The 12,794-nt window shown below is 40.3% G+C and overlaps 1 protein-coding gene across 2 annotated transcripts in view; it reads left to right on the top strand.

Annotated features, from left to right (window-relative positions):
• MAN2A1 (mannosidase alpha class 2A member 1) overlaps nt 1-12,794 on the top strand; it is a 163,620-nt gene that overhangs the window by 113,121 nt on the left and 37,705 nt on the right. For both annotated transcript variants that reach the window (XM_056537485.1, XM_056537484.1), the window contains exons 10-11: nt 11,293-11,478; nt 11,784-11,898. In XM_056537485.1, the coding sequence (XP_056393460.1) occupies nt 11,293-11,478; nt 11,784-11,898 (301 nt within the window). The remainder of the gene's footprint in view (nt 1-11,292; nt 11,479-11,783; nt 11,899-12,794) is intronic.

Genomic DNA, 12,794 nt, shown 5'->3' with positions numbered 1-12,794 from the left:
TAAGCAATGTGCCTTCAGGCAGCCCAGACATAATGGCGACATAGCAAATTTCCCTGAGTTACAGCTGTGCATTAGTTGTGTGGATGGGTATGGATATACTTTGCCCATATATTGGTTGGTACGGCTGCTAATTGGCACTATGCAGAGCTTTTTCCTGTTATTACTTCATTGCTTAAAATAAAAATGACAATGACAATGTTTTTATATGCCATAAGAGTGTAATTAATATGAACACTCGGGGCTTTTATATTGCCTCTGACTTTTTCAGCATGACTAGAACTCTCTATAATTGAGAATGCAATAAAGTAGCTGCACTAAAATTTACTTATTACTTGTTTGTTTTTAATGTTACATTCAATTAGGGAATCCTGTAAGCGCAATTAAAGAGCCGTGATTATAGCTTGGCTCCATTGTAATTTTGATTGAAATAATACCTTAAATAAGGCAAAAGTATTATATTCCCCATTTGCCTCTATGAATAATGCACAGGAAGAACAAAGCTCATAAATGCCTTCTTAAGCAGCCTTAATATGTCTTGTCACAACTGTCACAGCCTTGGATAATTCTCAAGGACATTACATTAGTATTCAAAAAGAGGCAACTATGGTGCAGGTTTAGTAAAGCATGTTACCTTCAAGTGTTCTTCATTGTGATTAACTGTGTTTAGACACATGTTCCTGTTTTTATTGTTCAGTTACAGTCATGGCTGTAAATGTTGGCACCCCTGAAATTCTTCAAGAAAATGAAGTTTCTCAAAGAAAAGGATTGCAGTAACACATGTTTTGCTATACACATGTTTATTCCCTTTGTGTGTATTGGAACTAAACCAAAAGGGAGGAAAAAAGCAAATTGGACATAATGTCACACCAAACTACAAAAATGGGAAAAAAATATTGGCACCCTTTCAAAATTGTGTTAAAATATGATTGTTTCAAGCATGTGATGCTCCTTTAAACTCACCTGGGGCAAGTAACAGGTGTGGCCAATATAAAAATCACACCTGATAAAAAGGAGAGAAGTTCACTTAATCTTTGCATTGTGTGTCTGTTTGTGCCATACTAAGCATGGGCAACAAAAAGAGAATAGAACTGTCTGAGGACTTGAGAGCCAAAATTGTGGAAAAATATCAACAATCTAAAGGTTACAAGTCCATCTCCAGATATATAGATTTGCCTTTGTCCACAGTGCGCAACATTATCAAGAAGTTTGCAACCCATGGCACTGTAGCTAATCTCCCTGGGCATGGACGAAAGAGAAAAATTGATGAAAGGTGTCAATGCAGGATAGTCCGGATGGTGGATAAGCAGCCCCAAACAAGTTCCAAAGATATTCAAGCTGTCCTGCAGGCTCAGGAAGCATCAGTGTCAGCGTGAACTATCCGTCGACATTTAAATGTTAGGAAACGCTATGGCAGGAGACCCAGGAGGACCCCACTGCTTACACAGAGACATAAAAAAGCAAGACTACATTTTGCCAAAATAAATTTGAGTAAGCCAAAATCCTCCTGGAAAAACGTCTTGTGGACAGATGAGACCAAGATAGAACTTTTTGGTAAAGCACATCATTCTACTGTTTACCAAAAATGGAATGAGGCCTACAGAGAAATGAACACAGTACCTACAGTGAAATATGGTGGAGGTTCAATTATGTTTTGGGGTTGTTTTGCTTCCTCTGGCACTGGGTGCCTTGAATGTGTACAAGGCATCACGAAATCTGAGGATTATCAATGGATTTTGGGTCACACTGTACAGTCCAGTGTCAGAAAGCTGGGTTTGCGTCTGAGATCTTGGGTCCAGCAGGACAATGACCCCAAACATACATCAAAAAGCACCCAGAAACGGACTGCAACAAAGCGCTGGAGAGTTCTGAAGTGGCCAGCAATGAGTCCAGATCTAAATCCCATTGAACACCTGTGGAGAGATCTTAAAATTGCTGTTGGGAAAAGGCGCCCTTCCAATAAGAGAGACCTGGAGCAGTTTGCAAAGGAAGAGTGGTCCAACATTCAGGCTGAGAGGTGTAAGAAGCTTATTGATGGTTATAGGAAGCGACTGATTTCAGTAATTTTTTCCAAAGGGTGTGCAACCAAATATTAAGTTAAGGGTGCCAATAATTTTGTCCAGCCCATTTTTGGAGTTTGGTATGACATTTTGTCCAATTTCCTTTTTTCCTCCTTTTTTTGGTTTAGTTCCAATACACACAAAGGGAATAAACGTGTATAGCAAAACATGTTACTGCAATCCTTTTCTGTGAGAAATAGTTCATTTTCTAGAAAAAATTCAGTGGTGCCAACATTTACGGCCATGACTGTATGTGTGTATTTATTAATGCATTTATTAACATTACTGCTTAAATGGCACAGCCTATGGGTGCCTAGGAATTACTCAAACATGATGTGCATATGTCCCTGCAGCAGGCAAGTTTACAAAGGAATGAATGAAAATATAGCATGTCTAAAAGATGTTATACCAGGAAATTGGTTTATAGGGAATACATCTTTATGTTAAGCCAAAGCAATAGGAAACCTGTAATTTTGAAAATGCAGTCCGATCTGCTGGCATTGTGTTATAGAACATTAGGAGATGAGCAGATTGATATATAGTTTTATGGGAAAAGTTCCAGGGAAACTTCTCATTTATTTATGTAAATCTTTGTTCATTCTAAGCACAGTGTTTAAGTGGGTGGTCCTTAACAGCTGTGTATCAATGTGCATAGAGAACTGTCAATCAGTGAATAGGACCACCCACTTGACTACTTGGCAAGTTATCATGTAACCTTTCCTACAAAACTAAATATATCATTCTGCTCAGCTCCTCTAACTCTATAACCTGATTTCAGCAGATTGGACTAAATTTTTAATGTGACAGGTTCCCTTTTAAGAATGCTGTGATCTCGGGTCAGTCCGACAGTTAAAGGGGTACTCTGCCCCTAGTGCACCTAGACATCTTATCGCCTATCCAAAGGATAGGGGATAAGATGTCTGATCGCGAGTGTCCTGCCTCTGGGATCCCCCACAATCTCTGCTGTGGCACCCTAGTCATCAGTGCCGGATGACTAGCGATGTGGCGCCGGAGGCTCTTGACATCACGGGCATGCCCCCCCCTCGTGATGCCCCTCCCCCTCCCATACACTTGCATTGAGGGGGGCGTGGTGTGACATCAGAAGGGGGAGTGCCGGTGAAGTCACAAGCCTCTGGTGCCGCAGCTTCTAAACGATTGCTGGGTGCTGCAGGGAGATCGGGGGTGTTCCCAGCGGCAGAACCCCCGTGATCAGACATCTTATCCCCTTTCTTTTTGATAGGGCATAAGATGTCTAGGGGCAGAGTACCCCTTTAAGTGTGTCCAACTAAATACAATATAAATTCAGTTGATAAGGTTCCGGTGCACATTAAAGTTGATGAAAGTGGATGTTTTCAACCAAAATGATTGATTGAGCAGAGTTTGACAGTGAGCAGTTTGTCTTTGAAAATAACCAATGACATACTGTCCTCTGAAATTAAGGTGGCCCTGTTTAAAGTTTTTCGCACAACAGTTATGACAAGGATCTTTCAGGCAAATCATCTTTTTGTTACCAGAAAGATAATTTGCCCTGCGGCCAATATGGACTAAAATGTGTATGGCCGCGTTGGTGAAACGATCTTTCATTTAACAGTTGTACAACCACCAACCTGCCTCTATCTATCTACTGTGGATGGATACATTTAGGTTGCATTATCATCTTAAGTTCCCAGATTTTCACCTCAATGCCTAAAATTACTTCTCAGTATATGTTAGTATCCCTAAATTAATATTGGCATCTAGTAAATATATCTTCTATCCAATGTATTGGGAACTCTTCTAATTCAAGTTGCATTACAAAATGTAATTGATAACATTGATTTAGCTTGAAAAAAAAAAAACATCTATTGTAGAGATTGAAACATTGCTGTATGCTTTGCTGGGCACAATAAACACATGTTACCATAATTATTTCCTGGAATTTGCATCTTTGGAATGAAGGACTTTTTGATGTACTTGGAATCTTTCCATGTCTCCCTACAGTTTTCGCTTCTAGCTGCGTTAATGGGAGGTTTCCGTATATATAATCTTCATTCCTTCTGTCATAAACAGTTTGCTGCTTGCACCATTTGTTATTGATGTATCCCTGTATTATTGTAAATCTGCACTATAACTAAAGAATGGCTGTATGAGATGAATTTTGTTCTGGACAAAGCCAGCGAGAAAAACTTTTGAAAGGCACTAATAGTAATGGTCGTTGTAGATCACTTTATTTACCCATGGCACCTGTTGTTTTGTGGATACCAGGTTTTCACAAAAAGGTATATGCTATCCAGGAAAAGTTGTGTGAAATATGGGGATTTCAGGAAATGGTTAAAATCACTGGCGAGACTTAGCTTGTAGGGCAGCGACTATTATTTTTATAATCGATTAGTTGGCCGGTTAATGTTTAGCTTAATCGACTAAACAGATAAAAGTAACCATAGTAGAGTAGAAGATAATTTGTGAATTAGATTAGGGAGTTACTGAGGGGATTGGACTGAAGGTCTTTTGTGTATGCATTGTGTGTTGAGAGAGTTTGTGGGGTCGGCTAGATTCGAAGCTTTGCGGAGGCTAAGAGGAGTAGCTTTTTATTATATTTAAACACTTATAATAATAACATTCTTAATTCATTAAATATACTTTTCTTTATTTTCCTTGTAAGGGTTATACCCCCTCCTTGTTTCTTACCTGTGGCCAGATAGGCAGGGCAGCACATTCCCTGGTTGTCCATCCTACGTGCCCCCTGCAGCCTATTTAGTGAAGAGGGAGCCGGCACACACAATCTTCTATTTCCTGCATGTTCTCTCTGCAACTATTGCGAGTCTCGCCTTTAGCACAGAGCCTAAAAAAAAGGGGGGCTCACAAAAACAGAAGATTGTGTGTGTTGGGTCCCCTCTTCACTAAACAGGCTGCCGAGGACCACAGTTGGGCGTTTGTGTGTAAATATATACACAGTGAGAATTGCAAGGGGTACTAATTACTTCTATTTAACAATTTTAATCCTTCCAGTACTTATCAGCTGCTGTATGCTCCACGGGAAGTTGGAATTCTTTCTGGAATTCTTTACTGTCTAACCACAGTGCTTTCTGCTGACCCCTATGTCCATGTCAAGAACTGTTCAGAATGCAAGCAAATCTATCCTGCTCTGGACAGTTCCAGACATGGACAGAGGTGTCAGTAGAGAGCACTGTGGTCAGACTAAAAAGAACTCCAGAAAGAAATACAACTGTGGAGTATACAGCACTTAAGTACTGGAATGATTAACTTTTTTTTTTAAATAGAAGTAATTTTATTTAAGCTTTTTAACTTTGTGGCACCAATTTTTTTTTACATTTTAGAATTTACTGACCAACTATTCAACCAACTGATTAATAGATTATGAAAATAGATGTCATTAACTATTTTTATAATCGGTTAGTTGCCATTTAATTGGTTAGTTGATTGAGCCCTATTTGTTTGCAAGAAAATTTGGTAAGTTGCTAACCAAAGCCTAGATTTTTATGAAATAAAAGGCAGGTTTGATAGTGGGGCCCTTTATCCTATTCTTGGGCCAGTCCACATTTTGAGGTTCACCCCAAGTCAGCACGGGTGCTGGGACCAGTTAATTCTGGGCTTACAAAACATGTAACCAAGTCTGCACTGGGAGGCAGTGTGGAACCTTTGATGGCCGATGGAGTCCTTAGGTCAGCCTGAAAAAGCAGACATTTACCTTGTGGAAGTAATGCATTTTTGATGACTGTTTTGTTGGGGGACTAGTAGTAAGCCATCTGTACACACAAGGAAGATTGTGTAGTTAGTGTTGGAGTTATATTGTATTTGTGCTTGAAGTTATAGGTTGTATTTGTTTTGTTACTGAATAATAAACATAGTAGGAACCCTGTTTAAAGGGGTACTCCGGTGCTTAGACATCTTATCCCCTATCCAAATTATAGGGGATAAGATGCCTGATCGCGGGAGTCCCACCGCTGGGGACCCCCGGGATCTTGCAGGCGGCACCCCGTTTGTAATCAGTCCCCGGAGCGTGTTCGCTCTGGGACTGATTACCGTCGACTACAGGGCGGGCGGCGTGTGACGTCACGCCCCTGCCCCCGTGTGATAGCTGTCACACCCCCTCCCGTAGGCTTGCATTGAGGTGCGGAGCGTGACATCATACTGGGCGGGGGCGTGACGTCACACGCCGCCCGCCCTGTAGTCGCCGGTAATCAGTCCCAGAGCGAACACGCTCCGGGGACTGATTACAAACGGGGTGCCGCGTGCAAGATCCCGGGGGTCCCCAGCGGTGGGACTCCCGCGATCAGGCATCTTATCCCCTATCCTTTGGATAGGGTATAAGATGTCTAAGCACCGGAGTACCCCTTTAAACGTTACTTCCATGTCCTGATATGTCTCTTTTTGCATTTTCCACTCTGCCCACTAGGGGCCACACGTTAGCACAGACTGAGTTTTATTGAGCCAGCGTGCACTCCCTAGTAGTTCCCCCTCCAATGCCTGCAAGGCACTCCCTATATAAAGAAGCCACACCTGTTGCCTGAGGCCTCAGCAAGGTTGTTTATCCTGCTATGCTAAGGTCTCTGAAACTGTCTGCTGATCCCTACCTGTTTACTGGAATTGCCGTTTGCCTTATCCTTTGTACCTTCGTTTAATAAACACCTTTTATCAGCATTGCTGTGCCTGGCACTATGTTTCGTTTCGGTTAGCTCCATTCTGCCTGCTTGGCCAGCTGCCACTTGTGGCACAGTGGATTCACACTTGTGGGGCGTTACAGGTAAAATGTAATTTAGTAGGAAAAATGTGTCAGTTTTAACTGGAGACCATCCGTTGTATGTTTTAGCATTTAAATCCCTATTTTGAACACTCCATGCATGCTTAATCTGTGACCAGGTATACTATTCTAGAAAAGAAACCTAAAGCACTCCCAAAGTTATGGAAATGTGCTTACATTTTATTGACTTATTCTGAAATAGTTTTAGAATACAAACAGATTGAAATAGCTTAAAAATTCTAGGGGTTTAAAGAAAAACACATTAAGTAATCCCCCCCCCCACAAGACACATTGCTGTAAAAGGGCATGGGCCAGACCATTTTGTGTCTTTGTCAGAGACTCAAACAAAAAGGCAGACGAGTGCCATAGAAACCAAGATGACGTGCTAAGTGCGTTTGTTTTGTATTTTTGTGATGATTTTCTGTTAATGTAGTATTGAGAGCAGCTTATTCTTTGTATAATGAAAACCTTTTTATTAATTTCCACACATTTTCTTGTCAGAAAATCTTTGTTCATTCATCTGATTACTGTACTGTAACTGTAAAGCAGGCTACCCACATTAGTGTCACTGTTATGTGAATACATTTTTGACATTTGTCCAGACATGTCAATAGTTTAGATTGTACCAGTCTCACGCCTATTTGAGCATTGCTGCACGATTTACCCAGCTGTAACTCCTGAGACCCACTGCGATCTAAGCTTTTGCAATGTCTGACATGTCTAAGACACTGTTTTCCAGTGTGCCTCCAGATGTTACACAGCTACAACTGCCAGCATCCCTGGGCACACTGGTTGGGAAACGCTGATCTGAGAGAACGGTCCGATATGTTGGATTTTAACTTGCCCAATTAATTTTGTAATTTAGTTACTGCACGTAGTGATCTTGAGAAGATTGAGTCATTGACTCACATTTCCTTAAAGTGTACCTGTCGTCAACAAACTTTTTATATAATGTAGATAATACTATATGTATATTTTTAATATACATTGGTTAAAATTTGTGTATATTTTTGAATGAAAAATGCTGTCCATGCAGCTACTGCACATGGGTTTCTATGAGTAGTCCAAATACAGGAAGTGAGGGCAGGACAAGCAGGGACCTGTGCAGGCTCCTGGCTTGTCACTCATCATGTATTTGGACCCCTTATAGAGACACACATGCAATAGCTGTAGGGACAAAAATATGCACATTTTTTTTAAACCAATGTATATTACAAATATACATATAATGGTATTATCTACATTCATATAAAACGTTTTTGTTCACGACATGTACACTTCAAAGTGCACCTGTCATTAGCTTAAACTTTTTACAGTCATGGCCGTAAATGTTGGCACCCCTGAAATTTTTCAAGAAAATGAAGTATTTCTCACAGAAAAGGATTGCAGTAACACATGTTTTGCTATACACATGTTTATTCCCTTTGTGTGTATTGGAACTAAACCAAAAAAAGGAGGAAAAAAAGGAAATTGGACATAATGTCACACCAAACTCCAGAAATGGGTTGGATAAAATTATTGGCACCCTTATCTTAATATTTGGTTGCACATCCTTTGGAAAATAAAAACTGAAATCAGTCGCTTCCTATAACAATCAATAAGCTTCTTACACCTCTCAGCCGGAATGTTGGACCACTCTTCCTTTGCAAACTGCTCCAGATCTCTTTTATTGGAAGGGCGCCTTTTCCCAACAGCAATTCTGAGATCTCTCCACAGGTGTTCAATGGGATTTAGATCTGGACTCATTGCTGGCCACTTCAGATCTCTCCAGCGTTTTGTTGCCATCCATTTCTGGGGGCTTTTTGATGTATGTTTAGGGTCATTGTCCTGCTGGAAGACCCAAGATCTCGAACGCAAACCCAGCTTTCTGACACTGGGTGGTACAGTATGACCCAAAATCCGTTGGTAATCCACAGATTTCGTGATGCCTTGTACACATTCAAGGCACCCAGTGCCAGAGGCAGCAAAGTAACCCCAAAACATCATTGAACCTCCACCATATTTCACTGTAGGTACTGTGTTCTTTTCTTTGAAGGCCTCATTCCAATTTCGGTAAACAGTAGAATGATGTGCTTTACCAAAAAGCTCTATCTTGGTCTCATCTGTCCACAATACATTTTCCCAGCAGGATTTTGGCTTACTCACGTTCATTTTGGCAAAATGTAGTCTTGCTTTTTTTATGTCTCTGTGTCAGCAGTGGGGTCCTCCTGGGTCTCCTACTATAGCGTTTCATTTCATTTAACTGTCAACAGGTAGTTTGCGTTGACACTGATGCTCCCTGAACCTGCAGGACATATCTTTGGAACTTTTTTGGGGCTGCTTATCCACCATCCGGACTATCCTGCGTTGATACCGTTGATCAATTTTTCTCTTCCGTCCACACCCAGAGAGATTAGCTACAGTGCCATAGGTTGCAAACTTCTTGATAATGTTGCACACTGGAAAAAGGCAAATCTAGATCTCTGGAGATGGACTTGAGAACCAAAATTGTGGAAAAATATCAACAATCTTAAGGTTTTAAGTCCTCAGACAGTTCTCTTCTCCTCTTTCTGTTGTCCATGCTTAGTGTGGCACACACAGACACACAATGCAAAGAGTAAGTGAACTTTTCTCCTTTTTATCTGCTTTCAGTTGTGATTTTTATATTGCCCATACCTGTTACTTGAAACAATCTTATTTTTCCACAATTTTGAAAGGGTGCCAATAATTTTGTCTAGCCCATTTTTGGAGTTTGGTTTGACATTATGTTTAATTTGCTTTTTTTCCTCCCTTTTTTGGTTTAGTTTAAAGACACACAATAAACATATGTATAGCAAAACATGTGTTTTCTGCAATCCTTTTCTGTGAGAAATACTTCATTTTCTAGAAAAATTTCTGGGGTGCCAACACTTACGGCCGTGACTGTATATAATGTAGGAAATAACATTTTATGTATATTTGTAATATACATTGGTTTAAACGTTTATATTTGTGTCCCTGCAGCTGTTATCTGTGGGTCTCTGTGAGGAGTCCAAATACAGGAGGTGTGGGCAGACAAGCAGGGCTCTGTGGACGGAGGACAAGCAGGGCTGTGTGCGCTGAGGACAAGCAGGGCTGTGTGCGCTGAGGACAAGCAGGGCTGTGTGCGCTGAGGACAAGCAGGGCTGTGTGCGCTGAGGACAAGCAGGGCTGTGTGCGCTGAGGACAAGCAGGGCTGTGTGCGCTGAGGTACTGTGACATGCTCCCGGCTCACACAGGATGATTGATAAGCAAGGAGCCTGCACAGAGCCCTGCTTGTCCTGCCCTCACTTCCTGTATTTGGACTCCTCACAGAGACCCACAGGCAATAGCTTCAGGGACAAAAAAATTTCACCCAGAAATATGCACATTTTTTTAACCAATGTATTTTACAAATATACATATAATCGTATTATCTACATTATATAAAAAGTTTTTGCTAATCACAGGTACACTTTAAGGGAGTAGTCAAAGCAATCAAAAGTGGACACAACTATATCAAATGAGATAGGGGGCTTCATGTGTGTCCAAATTCACAGATGACTATTCTGTAAAAGAAAAAAAAACTAAAGCACTCCCGAGGTTATGAAAATATGCTTATATTTTGTTGACTTATTCCAAAATAGATATACAACACAGACAGATTAAAATATGGTAGCTTAAAAATCCAGGGGTTTAAAGAAAAGCACATTAATTGAACCCCCCCACCGAACATATTGCTGTAATAGGGCATGGGCCAGACAATTTTGTGTCTTTGTCTGAGACTCAAACAAAAAAAAAATCAGAAAAATGCCATAGAAACCAGGATAAAGGGCTAAGTGCGTATTTTGCAAAATGTCAAGGAAAAAAGCCAAGTCTATTATTATAAAAATAACCAAATTTCCAAAGTACAGTTCAAGAATAAGGTAAACAGGAGATTCATAAATGCTATGTATATACATATGTTATATTAATCTCCTGATATGCTTGTACTGTATTTAGTGGGCACAGGTTTTAGATTTGCCCTTGGAAATTTGGTAATTTTCATAATAATAGACCTGACTATTTTCCTTGCTATTTTGCACATGAACTTGGCACTTTATGCATTTATGTTTCTATCTGTTGGGGATGTCCATTTATATTGTATTTACTCATGCTGTGTTACCGAAACGTTTCCTGTAGGAGATTCATTTGGGGAATTTAGAAAACCGGAAAAAAAACTCACCTGCCCTGATCCACCGCAGCTGGTCATGGCACTCGATCCCCACTGCTTCCTCTGATGTGTTGTCACCCCAGAAAATTCCAGTTCAGCCAATAAATGGACTCAGTGGTGATCTCAGCTAGTAATTGGCTGAGGGTGCATTTCCTGCAGGTCAATACATGAAAGGAAGCAGTGGACCGCACACTGTTTAAACAGCAGCTGCAGAGGGCCAGGACAAGTGAGCATGCTTGCTTTTTAGTAATTTTTTCTTAAGTTCATTAGTAATTGTAATCCATTTTATACATTTATACTTTCAGATCTGCAGAGATACTTTATTCATTAGCACAAGTACATTCACAAAGAAGCAGCAAACTGGAGGCTTTCCCCTCGGGAGAACATTACAAATTACTGACAGAGGCCAGAAGGAACTTAGGACTTTTCCAGCACCATGATGCAATCACAGGGACAGCTAAAGACTGGGTTGTGGTTGACTATGGCACCAGGTAAAGTGTTCACATCTTCTTTGAGCCCATTAGCGGCAAATTTGGTATTGGTCACAAAGGTACTGCGCCAAAATACTTTTCTCTATGGCTGACTTTCTCTATACCTTATGTGGTAACATTTTTCTGTAAATCAGTCTTACAGTATAGGAAAACCCACTAAATTGTATTATAGCGGTTGTATTCATTTTCTTACCAACCTCACACGCATGGATCATGCTTTTCCTGATGCCTGCATTCTTTTATTTAAGAGAAGGGGGGGTGGGGTTGTAATATAGTAAACATTTTTTTTTTCTTTTACTCTATAGGCTTTACCATTCTTTGATGAACCTGAAGAAAGTAATTGTTGATGCAGCACACCTTCTTATTCTTAAGGATAAGGGCGCGTACGTCTACAATCCATCAGCTCCGCTCTTCAGTATGGTGGGTTAGTTAACATTACAGTATATGAAGCACATAAATAAGCAGAGTTACAGTGATAAGTTATGATTTATTCCCATCAAAAAAACATTACAACCAAAAAAGATGAACGTTTGCCCTGAATTTGGTGATGTAGGGTCATAGGCTCTGTACATTTCTGAATTATTTAGCAACAGACTAAACGGAGGCATTGGCTCTGTAGTGAAGATAGTATTGAGGAGTACCTGTCACCAAACTAAACTTTTAAGATATTGTTCCTTATGTAATTATAATACACTTTACTATTTACTTGCTGTTAAAATTCTCAACTTTTATATGTTGTTAATGTGAATGAAAAAACGGCCACTAGGTGGCTCTGTTCTGTTCCCTGCCCAAGTCAAACAGTTAGTTTGGTCTCCTCCCAGCCTGGCAGGAGACCAAACTCAAAGAAGAGCACGTGGAGCATAGTGAGGCATAGTTCTCACAGGCTTCAGTGATGTTGTTCCTGCTGGTGAACGCCCACTTTCTCCTCCTGGGATCTCACACAATGTGAGCAAGGTGAAAGGTATGATACAGAGCTTTCTAAAGCTTGGAAAATACATTTTAAGGGCAGGAGGGGTGTTTGGAGTAGTTAGGGAATATAATCTGAGTTAGTTTAGAAAATATGGTTTTATGACAGGTACTCTTTAAGTACCCTCTTTGCTGGATCTTGTGGTATTATGCAAAGGGAGCATTTCTTTACACACAGGATCATTATTTATTTTAATTTTTTTAAAGTTGTCCTGTGGGAAATCGCAATACTTTGTTTCTCAATATTAAATCCCCCAGTTAAAGGGGTATTTTTTTGTTTTTGTTTTTCTTATAATAACTGCTCAGGCAGATGCTACAAAAACAAACACACCCTAAATATACTCCTCTTC

The sequence above is a fragment of the Hyla sarda genome, chromosome 1, assembly GCF_029499605.1.
Source record: "Hyla sarda isolate aHylSar1 chromosome 1, aHylSar1.hap1, whole genome shotgun sequence".
In the NCBI taxonomy this organism is placed as follows: Eukaryota; Metazoa; Chordata; class Amphibia; order Anura; family Hylidae; genus Hyla; species Hyla sarda.
Note: the sequence above shows the minus strand (reverse complement) of the source record. Positions and strands in the feature narration are given on the sequence as shown.